Source organism: Protopterus annectens, chromosome 1.part0, assembly GCF_019279795.1.
Source record: "Protopterus annectens isolate FY-2018-M chromosome 1.part0, PAN1.0, whole genome shotgun sequence".
NCBI classification, from domain to species: domain Eukaryota; kingdom Metazoa; phylum Chordata; order Ceratodontiformes; family Protopteridae; genus Protopterus; species Protopterus annectens.
The window spans coordinates 1,163,245,410-1,163,266,596 of NC_056725.1; the positions used below are offsets into that span (position 1 = coordinate 1,163,245,410).

Consider the following 21,187-nt stretch of genomic DNA (forward strand, 5'->3'; position numbering starts at 1 on the left):
CTGAGTTGATAAATAGATGTAATCACAGAAGACAGCCACCTAGATAGGGTTACCTTAGATACAGGAAGGCCTTTCTTATTTTCTGCATACGATAAAAACAGTTGATCAGACTTCCTTATGTGTTTGGTTCTATCCAAATAGTATCGGAGCTGGCGATGAACATCTAGATAATGTAGCTTTTGGTCTGCTCTATTAGTACAGTTTGGGAAAAAACTGGGAGATCAATTGATTGATTTAAATTTGTCTGCGAAGCCACCTTGGGTAAGAAGGATGGATTAGTCCTTAGAGAAACTCTGTCTTTATGGAAGATTAAGTAGGGAGGACGAATGCAGAGGGCGTGAAGCTCAGATACTCTCCTAGCAGAAGTAATGGCGACTAGGAAGAGTGTCTTCCAAGAAAGAAATTTCAATGAACAGGAGACCGCAGGTTCAAAGGGGGGAAGAATCAAGGATGTTAAGACTAAATTAAGATCCCACTGAGGTGGAGGGTCTTTGATCGGACGCTTAAGTAAAAATACACCTTTAAGGAAAGCTTTGCAAAGCTTATGGGACATGATGTTGTGGTCCGATAAGCCTATATGAAAATTCGATATGGCTGCCAACTGAACATTTACTGTAGAGGAAGAAGACCCTGAATGAAAAATTTCAGCTAGGAAGTCCAAGACTGAATGAATTGGGGCAGTAAAGGGATCTATATTCCTTGCCTTTGCCCAGAAGGAGAAACGTTTCCATTTACTAGTGTAAATCCTTCTGGTGGAAGATTTAAGGGAAGCTACTATGATATCCCGGACGGGATTAGAAATCATAGGAAGCCTGGCTAGAGACAGAAGTGGAGCAACCAAGCAGTGAGGTTGAGAGAATGTAGGGATTGGTGCAGCTGCCCCGACTGATGGGTCAACAGATCTGGAGCTGGGTCCAGATGCCAAGTCTGTACCAAAAGAGAACGATGTAGGAACGGAAACCATATCTGTCGTGGCCAATAAGGGGCAATGAGAATCAACTTGGCTTTCAAGGCGGTTGCTTTCTGAATTACTTGTGGAATTAGAGGAAAGGGTGAAAAGGCATAGAGAAGTCCCCGAGGCCAATCTTGGAATAGAGCATCTCTGAGGGGATGGCCTGGAAGGGGGAAGAGGGTGAAGAAGTTGAGGCATTTGCTGTTTTGGGGTGTAGCAAAAAGATCGCAGCAAGGAAGGCCCCACTTCTGAAAAATCTCTTCTGCCACAGATTGTTTGAGAGACCACTCGTGCGGCATGAGTATAGCTCTGCTCAACCTGTCCACTATGATGTTGGACTTCCCGGGGATATGCGTTGCTATCAGAAACCGCTGAGAGGAGATTGTCCATTGCCAAAGTCTGAGTGCCTCTCAACACAGGGGATAGGACTTGGTTCCGCCTTGCTTGTTGATATCCCACACTACTGACATATTGTCCATTTGGATTGCAATAGTTCCCAGGGGAAGAGAGTCGTGGAGGGCTTGCAACGTTAAAAGCACTGCTCTCATCTCTAGGACATGTATGTGCAGGTGGCGTTCGAAAGGTTGCCAAGTGCCATGGACCATCCTGGCCTGAAAATGCCCCCCCCACCCGAGCAGGGAGGCATCCGATGTAACCGTGGCGACCGGGGAAGGAGGAACAAAGGGTCTGCCTTGATGGACTTGAGGGGACAATATCCACCAGGACAGATGACTTTTGCAAGTTGGAGTTATCATGATCTTGTGGTGCATAGGGAGTTGCTGAAAGGACCATTGGGTGAAAAGCATCCACTGTAGAAGACGCATGTAAAAACGTGCAAGAGGAAGAAGTGTTATGGCGGCCGCCATAAGACCCAATACTTTCAGGACATACCTAACCTGAATTTTGTCGCTCTGAAGAACATGGACATGGTTTTGAATATCTAAGACCCTTTCATCTGTTAACTTTGCTGAAAGTTGTACGGTGTCCAAGTTGGCGCCTATAAAGGTAATAGACTGACAAGGCGACAAGGCAGACTTTTCGAAATTTATAGAGATTCCTAGCCCTCTGCAAATGTGAATGGTGTAAGCTCTGGCTTGGAGAAGTTGATGCCTGGTGGTGGCAGTGAGGAGCCAGTCGTCTAGATATGGAAACACCTGGAATCCTTGCCATCTCAGGTGAGCCGTAACTACTGCCATACATTTGTTGAACACTCCAGGGTCTGTAGTGAGGCCAAAGGGCAGGGCTCTGAATTGGTAGTGACTGGCCCCCAGCCGAAAGCGGAGAAACCTTCTGGAGCGCCTGTGAATTTTGATGTGATAGTACGCATCCTGAAGGTCCACGGAGCACATCCAATTGTCCTTGCCCAGAAAGGGTAGAATGGACTGTAGCGTGACCATCCGGAATCTTGTTCTCTTTGCAAACTTGTTTAGTTTGCTGAGATCTAATATTGGTCTCCAGTCCCCTGTCTTTTTCGGTACCAAAAAGAACCTTGAGTAGATTCCGGATCCTAGTTGGTCTGCTGGGACTGGCTGGATGGCTCTTTTTGCTAGCAGTTTTGATATCTCTGGTACTGCTAGTTCCCTTTGACTGGGTGGAACGTCTGGAAGGGTTCCCTTTTGCTGAATTGGGGTTTGGATAAAGGGAATTTTGTAACCCTCGGATATGATCGACTGTACCCATTTGTCTTGAGTAAGGGAAAGCCAGGCTTTTGGGAACAGCAACAATCTTCCCCCGACTGCCTCCGAAGGTGGACAGTCGGGCAACATCTCAGGGATGCTGGAAGGGTTTGTCAGAGAGAGGCTCCCTGCTACCCTGGTTCTGCGGACCCCCTCTGCCCCTAGGGCAGCGTCTGTTGTTGTTACCCCCTCTGCCTCTGGGGGTAAAATGACCTCTTGCATCAGGCGTGACTCCTTGAGATTTGCGGAACCACATTTTTCCACCTTTCTGACCCTTAGGGTATGGTCTTGAAGGGGTGGAAAAATGGACTCCTATGGCAGAAAGAGTCTTGCCATCTTGTTCGCATCTGGTCAAGGTGTCTTTCACTTGAGGTCCGAACAAAGCCGAACCAACAAAAGGGGAATTGTGAAGGACGCCTTGAAAGGGTCCGCAAAATTACAAAGACGCATCCAGGTGTGACGCCTTAAGGCCACTCCTATGCCCGCGGCCCTACTCGCGCCATCGTCTGCATATGAAATGAGACGCATGGAGGAGTTAACAATCAAGTTTAGAATTACAAGCTGTGAGTTGATTTTATCCTGGGACCCAGCAGCTGACGGATCCTGTAAGACTTCTCCCAACTCTTTGAGAATATCTGAAGGCGGGTGAAGTGACACAAGTAATTCAGCGACCGCATGGCAAAGGTCGCTGAAGAAAACATCCGCTTACCGTACCTATCCATGGTCCTAGAATCTTTATTAGGAGGATGGATAGGCACAGAAGGATCAGCTAGTTCCTTCTTGGTGGCTGCAGCCACCACCATGGCATCTGCCGGTACACCTTTTGTTAAGAATTGTTTGTCAACTGGTGCTGTGATGAATTTAGATGGCCTCCGAGGGGTGGGTTCCACCGAATCCGGGGCCGACCATGCCTTCCGAGCCACTACTTCCATAAGGGGGTCGAAAGGCAGAGACACCCAGGAGGTGGAGGGTCGAGAACCAAACGCCTCCAGGTACACCGACTCGTCCTCAGAAGGATTAAGGGAAGACCAGTTCCCCCTCTGCTTTAGGATTTCTAGGATGTCTGAGAAAGAGACATCCTCAGAGGGGGACTTTGGGGATCCCTCCAACTCATCCAAGTCGGTGTCAGATGTAATGGACTCACGGGAGTCCACATGCTTCCTCTTACATGTCCTCTTACGCGGAGGCTCCGCTGACAGGTCAGGAGAAGCCTCGGAAGAGGAAGATATTCCCAGTGGGGAAACCTGAGGCATTGGATCTCTGGGTCCGGGAGCAAGAGAGTGGGAAGAGACATCAGCAGGCACTGTAGTGGGAGGAGCTGATGGAGCTGACCGTTGACTATGCCCTGGGGCTAGTACACTCCTCATCACCTCGAAGGCTCCCCTATCAGAAAGGCCAGAGGGCTCCCGCTCCGAAGAGGTGGGAACCCCAGGCCGTACTGACAGGGATGGCTCCGAGGCCGATGTCGGGGCCAAGCTCACCAGCGCCGATGCTCCGAGAGGGAGTACGGGGTCAGACAATGGTCCGATGCCACTCGCCCCCTCGGAGCCGACGAGAGAGACCAGGCGCCCGGATCCCTCTAATGAAGGCATCAAGGAGGAGGTTGGAGCGGAAGACGAAGGAGCCAAAGGGGGAGGTATCGGCTCCAACGCCACAACAGTCACGGCTCCGAGGAGCTCCGGCTCCGAACTCTGAGGGAGAGTCGAAGGAGGAAAAATAGGTGGAGTCGTAGTAGCTACCATCTGATGAGATGGGCTACAGATCATTTGGGCCAATGCCTGAGACTTTAATAGCCTACTTACCACTCTCTCAAGGTCGTGGTCGGAAAGCCTGGACGACCGAGACGATCGGCTCCGATGGCTCCGCTCCGAGAGCTGGGGGGATCTCGGAGCCGAATGGATGGACTCCAACGAAGGGGATCTTGACCTCTTCTTAGATATAGATGGAGCCGAAGGAGCCGAAGACACGTCGGCTCCAGACGGAGCCGACCGTGAATGCATGGATTCAGAGGTATCGGCACCAAGTGGGGCCGAGACAGGAATCTGTGACTCAGAGGGATCGGCTCCAGCCAGAGCCGATCTAGGCACAGACAAACAGCCAGCAGCCGAAGGCTTGGTACTCGGAGCTGACGGTTTTGCTGGTTTCGAAGACCTCCCCGACACAGACTTAGTCGGGGAGCCCTCAGGCTTTAACAAGCCCCTCAATATTAGTTTGTTCCTGCGCTCCTGCAGGACTCTTGGACTGAACGCGTGACACACAGAGCAAAAGTCCTGCAGGTGCAGGGGTCCCAGGCAGTAAACACAAGAAGTGTGACCGTCTGTCAGAGACATTTTTTGACAGCACGAGTCACACTTCTTAAAGCCTGAGACCTTAGTTTCTTTTGGTTCCTTCGACATAAGTGTCGAGGGAGCACAAAAGGAAAAGGAAACGCACACACACACACAACACTCAAAAACAATAAAAATATTAAGTGGGATACTGACACACCCAAACACTCCACAGGATCCCTAAGAATAATTAGGAAAGGGGCAGGCTTAAGGCCTAACCTAAAGAGTGGAGGGGGGGGGATATAAGGGGAAATAACGGAAGGTATTAACGGGAATAGGATTAAAAGTAGTCGTTAACTACTAAAAAACAACTGGGTGGAAAACTAACCAAAAAAGGTGAGTGAAAACTAAGTATTCAAAAGACTTACTAGGAGCCGGTAAAAAAACGCACCTCGCAAGCGAAAGCGGCAAACAAGATCTGGGGAGTTATCGCCTAGCATCATGGGATATAGGGTTGCCTCGAGCCGGTAAAATTAGCTCTCGAGCTTTAGTAAGTGGCCGATTCGGAGCGGAGGATCGGCTCCGAACCCATCCAGCAAGAATGAAGGCGAGATTGACAACTTAACATCATTCTGTGACAAACACATCCTCCAATTCTGATAGCAATGGAAGGGGGTGTGAAGGTTCTCAGAATTCCAGTTGCAATAACTTTCTGTGGTTCTGATAAATCTCAGTGCTCTCTCACTGAAAACATTGGCACATTCGGTCTCAGAGAAAGACAATGCCTCACAGGAAGATTCTGATACTATGGTTTTCTGAGTTTGATCAGAAATCTGAGGAGAAATAACTCTCTGTCCCATCACATTCCTCTAAATATTCAGAATCTTGAAAAAGAGGAATCTGTTTTTCTTTTACCAGAAACCATCTTATAAGAGAGGTCAATAGTCTGTACAAGACCCTGAGCCATTCCTAATAAACTACTCTTGTCCAGAGAAATTGGTGCAGGAGAAGATACATGCTTAGTTTTCAGTTTTTCCTAGATTTAATCACTTGTCGGAAACTCTCCAACTTCCATCCAGAAACCTTTAATGCCCTCCTCTCTAAAGTAAACTGGAAATTCCTTAACTCACACTAGAAGAAGCAGTCCTAGCTTTCAACTCTACCTTCCTTAACATCTTAGACTCACTTGCTCCCCCTTGTAAAGTCTGAATCAAGTCTAACATATCTTCATGGCTTTCAAAAGCCACTCGTACCCTTATGATAACTATTGACAAATTATGGAAAAAATGGTCACAAACTAAGCTCTCTGCTGACTTGCAAAAATGTAAAAAAACTCAGAAATTTGACAAAAAAACACAAAGATGAAAAGGACTTCTATAACAAACCTCTCACAGACCTAAAATCTAATCCTAAAATATTACATCCCAGTAATCTTAGCTCCCCTAATCCATCCCCAAACAAGACATCTGAAGAAACTGCCACTATCTTCAATACCAGTTTTATCGATTCAATAGCTAAGCTACTCAACCCTAACCCAAACTCTACTACTAACATCTCCAACTTTTCTGAACCTACTCCTAATACTGTCTCCTCAAATACCTTCTTCCTCAATCCTGTACCTACTAGCTACATCAAAACTCTACTCTAAATTAAAACCATGCTCAGCATCTGCTGACAATATTCCTTCCACTTTTCTTCTACTAGCAGCTGACTCTCTTGCTCTCTCTGTATCTATCCTAATTAATCACTCTCTCTCTGAATCTAAAGTCCCTTCCATCTGGAAACAATGTTATACTCTTCCTATACACAAAGGAGGTAACTCCTCTGATATCTCCAAATTTAGACCTATCGCTATCCTCTCCCCTCTCTCTAAAGTACTACAAAAATGTATTCATAAACAAGTTATGCAGTATCCAATACAGGAAAATCTGCTTACAGCCACTCAACATGGCTTCAGACCCAAACATAGCACCACTACAGCTCTATTATCCTTCCTCAACACTGTCTCTATAGCCATGGATGACCATAAACTTATTTCTTGCCTACTCTTGGACCTCTCAAAAGCTTTCAACACTGTCTCACACTCTCTTCTGCTGTACAAACTGCATAACCTCAACTTCTCCTCTGACACTGTTGCATGGTTCTCCAGCTACCTCACTGATAGATCTCAATCAGTGAGATGGCACTCTGCACTCTCCTTTCCTCTCCCTGTAGAAATAGGTGTACCTCAAGGGTCTAGCCTAGGGCCTTTACTTGTTAATATCTTTACTAATCAGCTCTCTACCTCCTGTACTCTGTCATCTTTAGTGCAATATGCAGATGACTCTACAGTCATCACAATAGTCAACTCTCCCGCTAAGCTCTTCTCAGCTACTCGTCATCTTTTAACTTAGTTGAAACATGGCTCTCCAACAACCAGCTCATCCTTAACCCTAATAAAAAATACTCTTCCTACCTAAACGCTTCAACAACATTAAACCCTCCTTCTCTATACAGTCCCTTAATAACACTCCCATTCAGGTAGAATCCAGCACTAAGCTCTTAGGAGTAACCATCAACGATCAGCTTAAATTTGACTTGCATGTTAATAACTGTATCAAAAAGACTCATTCAAAACTAGGGCTCCTTTACCGTAACAAGAAATTCCTTACCTCTGAAGCCAAGATTACTCTCTCTCTTACCTACCTTCTACTCAGTCTAATCTACAACTCTCAAATTCTCACAAATCTTAACCCAACACTCCTGACCTAACTCGAATCTACCTACAACAAGGTAGCTAGATTTGCTGCTCAACAAACCTACAAATCCCATCACTCTCTCTCTCTAAAACATCTAAACTGGCTTGAATTACCCCACCAGCTTCTTCTCTCTTAGCTCCAGATCATCCATTCTAGCCTATACCACCCTTCCTACTGACCAGCACTATCCCCTCATCTCTCATTATTCTCCCTCCCAACCTCTCTGAAGCCTTAATCAAGACCAACTACAAATTTACAAACCTAAGTATAAATTTGGACGCAACATGTACAGCTATCGCCCCACTACTGTCTGGAATAGGGTCCCACTAGAAATCAGGACCCTTACACATCCTAAACAATTTAAGACAGCCACCAAAGAGCACTTTGGAAGTTACTGGTCCTGCCACTGCAATCTCCCTCCTTAACATCCCTTACTTCTCATACCTTAATCTACTTTCTGCCCTTAACTAACTCTTCTCACTAGCTCTCTCTAATCTTCCTTGACTACTCTTTCTTCTGTCTTCTAAAATATATTAAGCAAATTGCCTCAGAGAAACATTCTATTGTAATTGTCTTGCCTTCATGCAACAACAAAACTGGGTTTTTGTAACCACTTACCCCAAAAAATACATTCATCTTAATGACATATTTCTTTGTATACATCTTGAAATAGTTTTGTTATACTCCTGATTTATTGACAGTGTATAACATTGTACGGCTACTTAATGCCTTGTAATAATCCTGTAACATTGCTGTTTAATGATAATTTATAATGAAAATTGTATAATATGTTGGAGCTTTTCTCCCCAGACCTCCGCTGAAAAAGGTCTCTTCTGCTCAGTCGGACAAACCCAGTCAACAAATGTTAAATAATAAATAATAATAAATTTCCTTGACAGGAAAGTTAGAGCAAATAGGCTTGTTAATGGTAGTAACAGCTTCCCCAGGGATGGGCACAACACTTCGCAGCAGATGAACCAAAAACTAAATCTCTATCGAAAGGTGAATTTAAAATATAATTTTTCGCACAATCAGGAAGGTTCTGAGAACTGAGCAAGAGAAACCTCTTCAAACCAGTACCAATGGTCATAGCCCTGAAAGAAGTACTGACTGAGTCATATATACACTGTAAACAGTGAGTTGTGACTTGCACAATGGAAGAAGGTAAATTATTTAAAGCAGATCACAAGCATAAACTACGGGGAAAAAAAAACATTCCTCATACCTTCACAATTAGTCAGAATAAACTAATATACAAGTCTGACAATTCAAAATTTTGAAGAATCAAAGTTGCAAGAAGCATACACTTTTTCCCATACATATCAATAATCTTCCCATTCTTGTCGGAAAGACTAGGATTGGAATTAGCAAAATGTTTAGTAACAATTAGTTATGTACTTACCATAATGCTAGATGTATGTAGTCCATCTCGCCATATATTCTTCATATGTGGGTTCGGAGCCGACTGTCGGCTCCGATTCGGCCTATACACTAGCTCGAAAGTCTCTGATTGGCTAGGCTAAGATGGTATCCCACAATACCTTGCTCCACATCCCCAGATCTAGTTTGCTGCTAACAAAAACAATATGTCCAATCCACACACACACATCCACAGTCAAGATAGACAAGGTCCAACAAGTTGTCTAAAGAGACTAAAGCCAGGGTTATAAAGGAAATCCTCCAAATTCTCCAGGCAAGGGGGACGGCGGGTGGGTAATGAAGAATATATGGCAAGATGGACTACATACATCTAGCGTTATGGTAAGTACATAACTAACTGATGTTATGTAGTCCTATCTCGCCATTATTCTTCATATGTGGGACAGCGTCCCTAGCACCTATATCCTGGGTGGCTCAATGGAAGATGCTTCTGAGCACTGTGGAGCCAAAGGAAGACCTGCCCCTGGATACCACATCCAGTTTGTAATGGGACACAAAGGTATGGGGAGAAGCCCATGTTGCGGCTGCGCATATATCATCCATGGATAGCCTAGCCTGAAAGGCAGTAGACGTAGATACTGCTCTCGTAAAATGTGCTCCAACTGGAAAGGGTATGTTCTTACCTCCTGTCTGGTAAATAAAGGAGATGCAACCCGCTATCCATCTAGAAATGGTTACTTTGGACACCGCTGAACCTAAGCGATTGTCCGAGAATGAAATGAAGAGCTGATCTGATTTCCTCCATTCCTTAGTCCTGTGTAAATAAAAGCGGAGTTGCCTATGAACGTCCAACATATGAAACTGATACTCTGCCTTGTCAGAGAAATTGGGAAAGAATACTGGCAGTTCGATGGACTGATTAATATTAGATAATGACACTACTTTTGGAAGAAAGGTTGGATTCGGCCTGAGGGAGATCCTATCTTTATGGAAAATGAGATAAGGGGGCTTAGCTGACAAGGCCTGAAGCTCTGAAACCTTGTGGCAGAAGTAATGGCTATTAGAAAGGCTGATTTCCATGTCAAAAATTTCAAATCGCAAGAAGCCGCAGGCTCGAAGGGTGGAAGAGTAAGAGTCTGCAGAACAAAATTAAGGTCCCAAGGCATAACTGGTTGAGCTACCGGGGGGCGAAGGAGGAGTGTGCCTTTCATGAAGGCTTTACACAGTCTGTGAGCCATTAAGCTGGGTTCATATGCCACGTGATAATTAGAGATAGCCGCTAGCTGAACTTTCTTGGTGGCTGGGGCTGACCCTTGGCAGAATAATTGAGATAGGAATTCCAGCACAGAGTTGATGGGAGCTGTGTAGGGGTCAATATCCTTAGACTGTTCCCATATGGAAAACCTTTTCCACTTAGTGGAATAAATCTTCCTAGTGGCTGGTTTGTGAGAGGATGAGAGGATATGGACTACGTTTGGAGAAAAATCATACCACCTGACTACGGTCAGAAGTGGAGTAGCCAGGCGGTCAGCCTGAGGGTCTCCAGGGAAGAGTGGAGCTGTCCCGACATATGTGTCAGTAGGTCTGGACGAGGGTCCAGAGTCCAAGGAGGCTCCACGGTGAACTGTTGGAAAAAGGGGAACCATACTTGTCGAGGCCAGTATGGAGTGATTAGAATCAACCTGCTTCCCAGGGATAGTGCTTTCTGGATCACCCTCGAGATAAGGGGAAATGGAGGGAAAGCATACAGCAGACCCGAGGGCCAAATGTGCACCAGAGCGTCCCTTGGATATCCCCCTAGTGGGGGTATCAGTGAGAAGAATGCGTGGAATTTCACATTGAGAGGGCTGGCAAGCAGGTTGCAGCAAGGCTGACCCCATTTGTTGAATATGCTGTCCGCCACCTGGCGGTTCAGCGACCACTTGTAGGGCAGAAGGATCGCCCTGCTTAACTTGTCTGCGATCACACTGGTTTTCCCCGGAATGTGCTTTGCTATCAAGGTCCTTTGGGAAGCTATCGCCCAGTTCCACACTCTCATAGACTCCCTGCATAGTGGGTACGATCGGGTTCCCCCTTGTTTGTTGAGATACCACACTACCGACATGCTGTCCGAGTGTATCGCAATAGTCCTGGATGGAAGGACATGTTATAGTGCCTGCAACGCTAGGAGCACTGCCCTCATCTCCAGGACATTTATGTGGAAGTTCATCTCGTGTTCCTGCCACATACCTTGGACCAACCTGCCAAGATAATGCCCCCCCCCCATCCGGGAGGCACCCGTGGTCACTGTGGCTACCGGGTTGGGTGAAGAGAATGGTTTTCCTACTACTAGATTGTCGGTGCACAGCCACCAACTTAGGTCCTGTCTGTATTTGTCTGTGATCAAGATGGGATGGGATAGAGGCAAACTCTGAAAAGACCACTGGGTGAACAGGAGCCACTGTAATATCCGCATGTGCAGCCTTGCTAATGGAACCGTCATGATAGTGGATGCCATCGTGCCTAGTAGTTGCAGCACTAGCCTTGCCTTTACGCGTGTCAAAGGCATCATCATTTGAACCTGCCGTTGTAACCTCTTGATCCTTTCCATAGGCAGAAACACTCTCATCCGAATGGTATCCAACTCTGTTCCTATAAATAAGACACGCTGTGAGGTTAGTAAGGCAGATTTTTTCCAGTGTGATGCCTAGCTGATGACAAATGTTGATGGTAGTGTTTCTGTTTTGACAAAGTAGATGCTTGGTGGGGGCGGTTAGGAGCCAGTCGTCCAGGTAAGGAAACACCTGGAATCCTAGATGCCTCAAGTGAGCCATCACCACTGCCATGCATTTGGTGAATACCCTGGGGGCTGTGGTGAGACCAAAGGGCAGGGCTCGAAACTGGAAGTGCCTGGCTCCCAGCTGGAAGCGTAGATGACACCGGGATGCTTTGTCCATCTTTATGTGGTAATAAGCATCCTTCAAGTCGATGGAGCACATCCATACTTCCTTTCCCAATAACGGGAGAATTGATTGCAGTGTGACCATCCGGAAGTTAGACTTGCATACATAATGATTTAGTCGGCTGAGATCCAGAATGGGTCTCAGGTCCCCCGTGCTTTTGAGTAAGTCCCTAATCTGATCTTGTCTGGGGGGACTGGTTGGATGACTCCTTTTTCTAGCAACTGAGAGACTTCTGATGCTGCTTGACCCCTTTGACTGGGTGGTGCGTCTGGGATCCTTTTGTGGGTAGGAGGGGTGGAGCGAAAAGGAATGGTGTAACCTCCGGCGATTATCCCTAAAACCCATCTGTCCTGGATTATTCTTGCCCAGGCTTCCGGATAATGGGAAATCCAACCCCCGACTGGCTCCGGAGAAGCACAGCCGGGCACACCCTCAAGAGTGAGAGTATGGGGAACCGCAGAAGGAATCCCGGTCCACTGAGTTGCGGGGGCCCCCTCTGCCTCTGGGGCAGCGTCTTCCAGAGTATGACCCCCCTCCTCTGCCTCGAGGGGGGGTCTCATCTTGTGCAATAGGGAACGACCTCTGTGATTTTCTGAACCACATCTCCCCCCCCCCCGCTGAGCCTTGGGATAAGGTCTCGACGGTAGGGAAAAGCAGACTCCCATGGCAGACAAGGTCTTACCCTCCTTGTTCGCACCTGGTGAGTGTGTCTTTTACTGTGGTCCCAAACAAGGAGGAACCGTCGAAAGGGGCATCCGTAAAGGAAGACTTAAAGGCCTCCGCAAAGTGACACAGGCATAGCCAGGCTTGCCTCCTGAGGGCCACTCCTGAACTAGCCGCCCTGCTAGCTCCCTCGAATGCGTACAAAATCAGTCGCATGGATGAGTTCGCAATGGAATTAAGGGTGGAAAGCTGAGCGTTGACTGCTTGAGCCACCGTCTCAGGTACATTACCCCTGAGAGTATCTCCTACCTCTTTAAGGCGATCTCTTTGGAGCCGCGTGAAATAAGTCAAGTAATTCAGCGACCGCAGAGTAAAGGTCGCTGAGGAAAAAGTATGCTTCCCATACCGGTCCATCATCCTGGACTCACTGTTCGGGGGATGGACCGTAGAGGAAGACTCTGCAACTTCCTTCTGTGTGCCGGCCGCCACCACTACCATAGCATCTACTGGGGTTCCCTTCGTCAAAAAATCCATTCCCTGGGGGGCAGACAAGAATTTGTTAGGCCTTCGAGGGACAGGCTCCAGGGAGTCAGGAGTCTCCCACACCCTTCGACAAATTAAGTCTAGGAGCTCATCAAAGGGTGGGGATACCCAGGAGGCGGAAGGCTGGGTGCCAAAGGCCTTAAGGAATACTGACTCCTCCTCGGAGGGGGTTTTGGAAGGCCAGCCTCCTCTGTTTCAAGATCTCCAGGATTTCGGAGAACGAACCATCCTCAGAGGAAGACTTGGGGGACCCCTCAGACTCCTCGAGGTCAGTATCTGAAGTGAGGGACTTGTCTTGGGAGTCTATATGCTTCCTCTTGCAAGATTTCTTCCTGGGGGGTTCCTCAGGCACAGAGTCTGAGGACTCCTCAGAAAGAAGGGGACCACTCATGGGGGTGTCCTTAGGCCCTTGCGCCCTGCTGTCCAAGGATAGTGGAGTGTCAGAAGCTCTCGCCAGTGTAGTAGGGAACGGAAGGACTGATCCGAGGGAGGTAGCTGATCCAGCCAGCATGCTCCGCATTGCCTCGAAGGTGGGACCTCCTGAATCTGAGGACCGACCGCCATCTAAGGCCATGACTGGAGCCCGACTCCCCACTGCCGATGCGCCCAGAGGAAGGCTCGGCACCAACCTGTGCTCCGAGTTATCCCCCTCGGCGCCGACAGAAGAAACTTGAGTCCCGAACCCAGTTGGGGTATCGGAGCCGACACAGGAACATCCCTCGGAGCGGAGCTTAATGGCTCCGAAGACAACGATGCGCTCGGGGGAGGAATAGCAGGTACAACTACCAGGGCTGGCTCCGGAGCCGACTGGGTCGGAGCCGAAAAAAGTTTTGCCAACACTGGCGATTCCAGGAGCTGCTGCACCACCCTATCCACATCCAAATCTGAAAACCTGAAGGATTTGGAGGAAATCGATGGAGAAACAGACCTCTTCTCTGGAGAGGCTTGTCTTAAACATGGAGACCGGCTCTGAATCAGTTCTAATATTATCGGAGCAGTCGAAGATTCAATCGAAACAGTGACTTCCTGTGGCTCCGAGGTCGGTGGAGCAGAGGAAGCAGATTCCACTATCAAAATCTTAGAGGGCGGCTTCGAGACCAGAGATGGAGCCGGCAATCTCTTCTTGGATCTAGATGACTTAGACTTCGACTCGGAGCTGGGAGTCGAAGCTAACTTTTCCTCAAAAGATTGTTTTAACAGACCCTTTAGTATCAACTTGTTTTTCCTTTCTTGGAGCACCCGAGGACTAAAGGAGTGGCAGAAACTGCAGGACTCCTGAAGGTGGATGGCTCCAAGACAAACACAGACGGAATGTCAGTCTGTAATAGACATTTTGTATGAATATTTAGAACACTTTTTAAAGCCAGAGGGCTTATGTTCTTTTTGCTCTTTCGACATAATTATAAAACACAGAACTCTAAAAACTTTCTCGGTGCAGAAGTCAGTCAGAGAAAAGGGCGGGAAACGAACGCTCAGCACAACACACAGTCACTGATACACACAAACAATGGAGAGACCTCTAATTAAAACGGTCTCAGCACAAAGAGAACCACCAACTAAAAAAAAAAAATCACAAGGGGAGGACTAGGTCCTCTAACTCAAACGGGCCTAGCCAAAGGGTAGAAGGGATACCACAAAACTCACACAAACACACCCAAAAGAACGCAGAAAGGCTAACAAACGCTATCACAACTGTATCTATGCAAAAATTCTATAATATCAGAATAATTTTCTCAAGAGAAGTTATTTTTAAAGAGTACTTAGCCAAGCCAAGTCGAGACCACGTCCGAGCTCTACAAGCAGCAAACGAGATCTGTGGATGTGGGGCAAGGTATTGTGGAATACCATCTTAGCACAGCCAATCAGAGACTTTTGAGCTAGTGTATAGGCCGAGTCGGAGCCGACCGTCGGCTCCGAACCCACATATGAAGAATAATGGCGAGATGGACTACATAACATCAGTAGGATTAACTAAAGCTAAAACTACTGGGTCAGGTTTCGGGTGAGTGTATAAAAACATAAAAGAATGAGGAACTTCATACATTCTATTTGACTATTTTAGGGGCAGCAGTCTGACTATCAGGAAAAATTGCAGGCAGTGACGCACACATCCTCCAGAGATGACAGAACTGGGGGAATGGGTGAAGGTTCAGGAAATTGCTTCTATAACAGCTCATAGTATTATATGACAGAATGAGAAACTTCAGTGTTCTCCCACTGAAAACACTATAATACTCTGGAAATAGTCTCAGGAAAGAGAAACCACTCACAGAATCAGAAACAAAGCTCTCTTCTGAGTCTGCAACAGAAGACCAAGGAGAAACTCTGCATCTTTTTCCCCTTTTCTTTCTGTCCAGATTCAGAATTTTCAGGAAAAGGGGTATCTATTTCTCTTTTACCAGAAGCTAACTTATAAGAAGGATCAATAGTCTAAATTAGATCCTGAGCCAGGCCCAATAAATTACACCTGTCCAGGGAAATTTGAGCAAGAGCAGATAAATGCTTAGTTTTCTGTTTCTTTTTGACAGGACAAATGGGGCCAACATATTTGTTAATGAAAGCAGCAGCTTCCCAAAGGATGGGCACAACATTCTGACTAAACAGAAAACACTTTTCCTCTCCCAGGACTAGCAACGGTCTCTCTCCCCTGACCAGAGTGAGGGGACCCCAACAGCTGCAGAGGACTTGGCTGTAGGTGCTACACAAGAGGGATCCGAGGTAAAAGAAGAGTTGTCTGAAGAAACAGCTATGGCCAAAGCAGTCATTCAACTGCAGCTGTGACAAATTACTAACCTGCTGTGGTGGCAAAAGGTATTTGCCTAACTTTTTCTTTTTGTGCCTAGAAGAAGGACCAGCTGTGGGACCATCAGTTTCTTAAATAGACAAGTCAAAAATAGTGCTGCTCTCTAGGGAAAACAAGCATCAGCATAAGCTGGTAGAACTGTAAAGTTCTAAAAATTCAAAATAAAAATACAGTAAAAACACATACACTTTGCCAGCTCCCAAAAATAAAATAAACACAATCTTTCTAAGGAGAAAGAACAGTTTTAAACTATTTTAAATAACTGTTAAACTGACAGGAAAAAAGTGTGCTCCCACATAAAAGTGTAGTTAAATCTTGTGATACTCCATTAAAACACAAACTCCTATAAGAAAAGTAACTTTCTTAGCCAGAAAAGTACATTATTTATTTATTTATTTTTTTAAATGTGGAAGTTTTTTCCTCCATTGGGAACTTATCTGCCCAACAATAGAACAGCACAAGCTAAACGTTGATCCTTGAAACCTGCAGAGGAAGGCTCTCTTCTGTGCAAGGAAAGCTCAGGAGGGCTTGGCACTCAGACCTGTCTTTTTAGGCAGCTCAACTCAAGCTGCCTGATGGTTTGAGCACTCAGAAGGTGCCCTGAAGCTTTGGAAGCTGGCCAGCTGTTATATAACACATATAGCTAAGGCTACTGCAGCAGTGATCAGTATGAACGTCTCTTACATCACTGAAGCATTAATTAAATCAGCCTCTGGAATCCTCATTTTAAGACACTGCTGAACCACTCAGTCCTTATCAACACTACCCCTGACATGATAGCACTTGAGGATGAATCTTGGTTATTATATGCACATTTCAGTGAGTTACCTCACAGTCAATGTGCTGTAGCAACTAACTTCTCTCTCCTGTGTGTAACATACTTACTAATAGGCTGTACATTTTCTTGTATGTTATAAAAGGGAACTTTCGTAAGAAATCAGGTGAGCTAATTAAGTGCCCTAATACTTAAGAAACTATTATCTAGTAAAGCTGAATGCTTATCAAAAGGTAAGGGTGCCAAAGGGATAGCTTTCTCACTCTGGTTAGATGTAGATGAATAAAACAGTGCAGTAATAAGATATGACTTATGGACGTTGGTGTCCAGTGGTCATAGCTTTTTAAAGACAGGGACACTAGTGTCATTGTGTTCACTGAATCTAGAAGCCTTATTATCACTCTAAATATGCTATCACATAAAGGAGAGTTATCTACAGGCTAATAAAAATGATGCTCAGAATACTTATGTCGCCAACAAAGAAATATATTCTGATAACGACCGTACAACTGAGAAGAAATACTCATCTTAATGGCATCTGAAGAGGAGGAAAATGAATATGCTTGATATAGACATGGTTTAATTCACCAGATGAATCAGGGGAAGGAGCTGTCATTCTTTTCTTTTTTTTTTCTTTTGTGCTTTTTATACTTTGCATCTACCTGCAAAAATCCACACCTCTATATTCTGTCCATTGACTGTCACTGATCTAAAAAATGTATTAAGAAAGGTCTCCGCTAGTTCAATGGCATATCCTAAACTATACCGAAATACTTTCTACCAAAAGAAGGCTGCATCAAGGAGAAACATACATACTGGGCAGCTACAGAATGTTTAAAATGATGGAATACTCATAAAATGCTATACTAATCCACTGAGGAAATCTCTTCACCATGCATTATCTCAGGAAATGCCATGTAGGTACTGACAAAAGAGCTAAGGTTGTCTTTTAGCAGTGAGCTAGTGAGAAAAATGTTGCTACTCATCATAACGACTGCACATCCCTGTTTTTAGGAGTTGCTTGACTATCAGTACTTTCCTCAGATACAGAGTAAGAAATGGATGTTTTTTTTTCAGTTATTTGTCATCTTGAAAGAGTTATCCTTTTGGGTTTTGCCACCTTTTTCTTGTTCTATTTTTAACTCCTTGTTATCCATTTTTAAGAGGAGTTAAAAGATAAAACACTTATAGAAAAGCTTCCCGCTGTCACTTAGTGGGATAAAGCCTTGACTACAAACCAAACCAAAGTTTGTTTAGGGGCTTGTGCTCTGGAAAAACAGGTATGGAAGGGTGGCTTGCTCATCCTGGGGGGAGGAGAAAGGAAGCATAAGCTATCACACCTCCAATTGTAATAGGAGTGTTGCAGATTGCAATAGCAGTTATTGGGTCAGTGTGTGGCTCAAACTGCCCATAAGTTGCATAACCATTTCAGGCTGTACACAGTCATGTATTCTAGCATCTCAGAGTAGTGGATTTCATGAGGTCACTGTCTACCAAAGGGATGGAGTTAGGAAGGAGGCACATGATTGGCAGTCTGGCCTGCTCACTCACAAGTGAATCATGCCTCAGGGAAAGAATAGTCTGATGAAGCTGCAACCCTGACTAGGAAATGAATGGGTCCATACATCTGCCACCCTGTCTACAGTTGGAAAATATGTCAATGGGGTGCAAGAAGTACCCTCAGATGGACTGTGTTGGGACAAACAAAAACACAGTTGTAAAACATAACTGCTGCCAAAAGATTATCAGAATCGCAATGTAGTATTATGTTAATGTCTGTAAGAAAATAATAAATGGTCATTGAGTGCAAGACACCGTGCAGATGAAATTATGCTACCCCTGATGCTGAATGTAAAGCAATGAAAGTAGTAGAAAGAATTAAAGAAGGCTTCTCGCAACACTTGCTTCATTTAAATGACTCATGCACCAACAAAGCTCCAAGGAACAATGGAATGAGACCAGTATAGGCCTTTAAGTACGGATGAGCACACAACTCATGAAAACTCTGCCTAAGCAGAAAAGCATATATAAATCAAAATCTTTTGAATTTACTATTACATTAATTTGGACAATCTTCATTTCTGTTTTAGTGATGACTCATTTGATCTCATTGACTCCTCAGAGTTATCCAGAAGTGTGTCCCATTTTGAGCTACATAATCTCAAATTTCAGAATTCACAAGCTTTCCTTCAGGCTGTACATATCCACCATGACACCATCCAACTTCCTCAAGCAATACACTTTTCACTGTGGTCTCTCATTCATTACAGAAAGTGGTAGAAAGGCACAGTGGTATGTTGGTGCAGTGGTTATACTTACTGCCTCACACTGTTTAGTGCTCCAATTTCTTTCCCAGCCATGGTGTTTTCTATGCAGAGTTTGCCTTCCTCCTATATTTCAAAAACACGGACAGGTAAACTTCCAATCATTCAAATTGCCAGAGTGTGTGTGTGAGCGCACTTACAGTGAGTGCCAGTCTGTCATATGCTTTACTGCATGACATATGTCCCATAATGTCACATCTCTGTAGTCTTCCCCATAGCATATCGTCTCCACAATCGATATATGTAATATATACAAAGAGGATAAAAAAACAATGCTAAGTCTATCACACAGTTTTAGAAATAAGCTACTGTTTTCTGTTCCGTTGAGCAGGTTTGCTTAGACACAGTCCCATCTCATACTCTAGGATGCATTTGAAAAATTACTGCAGGAATCATAGCAGATTTTGTTAAACTATTGTTTGAATGCATGCATTCTGCCTCAAAAAGTAAACAAAAAATCGCATGGTAATAAACTTACTGCTAAAATTAGCTTGACCAGAAGCAAACTGAGTTGGTCTGAACCAACATCTACCAGTTTATACAGGATTTTCAAAAGAATTGCCCTCTGTTTGCAGTTCCTTCCAAGCATGTTCCCATTTTCTAGTGACTTATAGAGCCTGATGCAAGCTTTACAGAGACAATCCACATCGGTATCTATTAAAAAACAGCATAAACAGAATTTACCATTTCTATTAACTTAAGTACATTGTCTTACCCACACAATTATACTTCAGTGTTTGAATTACATAAAAGAAGATGCATTAAGATAACTATATTTTGTCAATATATGACAGAACTATTAAAAGTACTCCTGGTCTTCCAGGTCAATGAATGTATCTTGTGACCATTTTTATTTTTATTTAAATTAAGAAATTACACCTACCACACACACATAAGAGGAATACACAGTCCATTTTCTACATTATTTCTCTATGATTTTTACTAAATGCTGTGAATCAAATCTTATTACAGATTCTGTAAAATAGCTTTTTCAGAGTGACTAATGTTTTTTCTGTAATTTCAGGAATTTGCCACAATATCTGGTATAGTGTACAGAAGCAATGATCCAGTTTTATATTTGAAGGCTGAAAGTGTGCCCATTGGAACAGCGATGATTTAAGTGTGATTATATGGAAACACATATACCAATTCCAAAATTCTTTTATTTGAAATAATGCTTTCTTTCTTGAGTTACAATGCTATCAGAAGTGTTTTATAAATATAAATAAAAAAATGTATATGTATATATATTTATATATATATATATATATATATATATATATATATATATATATATATCTGTGTGTGTATAGGTTCATAGGTGTGTACTAGGCTAATGGTCCTGGGGCCTTTACAAGCCTAGCCATAGGATTATCCTGGCATAGTGCCACCCGACCTTAGTTCCCAGTGCCTTTGTCGAGTAGAGCCACTGGAGTTATCCCAAGGTGAATTTTCTATTTCCCATCCACTCATCAAGATTTCTCTTGAAGAGGGTCAGTGAGGAGCTCTGCTTGATATGTATGGGAAGTCTATTCCTTAGCATGGGCAGTGTCTGGGTTATGAACCTGTCCCTCCAGCATGTTCTCTTGATTGTGGTAATGAGGTTAAGGTCTCTGGAGCATGTAGTGTGGAGGGATTGGGATTTCTTTAGATGTAGCATTTCTAACATAGCTGGGTCAGACATGGCTTTGCAAGTCAAGCAGAGATCGCCTCTAAGTAGGTGATATGAGACAGACAACAGTTGCAGTTTTTTGAGTCTGTCCATATAGGACAAGTGTTTAAGACCTAGGATCCTCTTTGTGAGGTACTTTTGCGGCCTGTCCAATTGTTGCAGGTGTCTAGTGAGGTACATGCCAAATGGCGCATTGTACTCTATGACTAGTCTAATGAGGGAAGAGGGGAGTGAGACAACGACCTCTTTCTTCCTGAATGCAAAACCCTTAGTAATGAGATGTGCCACATAGGACTTTCTGACCACAGTGGCAATGTGGTGATCAAAAGAGAGGTTGCTGTCAACTTGTGTTCCCAGATCTCTTATAACTCCTTCTGTGTTAAGTGGACTACCATCAATGAGGTAGTTCACAGGAACTGTGTTTTTCCCAAAGAGGTTGACACATTTTTTGG

At 44.7% G+C, this 21,187-nt stretch overlaps 1 protein-coding gene across 3 annotated transcripts in view; it reads right to left on the reverse strand.

Moving 5' to 3' along the window:
• ARMC2 (armadillo repeat containing 2) overlaps positions 1-21,187 on the reverse strand; it is a 1,279,645-nt gene that overhangs the window by 662,229 nt on the left and 596,229 nt on the right. For all 3 annotated transcript variants that reach the window (XM_044065306.1, XM_044065323.1, XM_044065313.1), the window contains exon 8: positions 19,542-19,717. In XM_044065306.1, the coding sequence (XP_043921241.1) occupies positions 19,542-19,717 (176 nt within the window). The remainder of the gene's footprint in view (positions 1-19,541; positions 19,718-21,187) is intronic.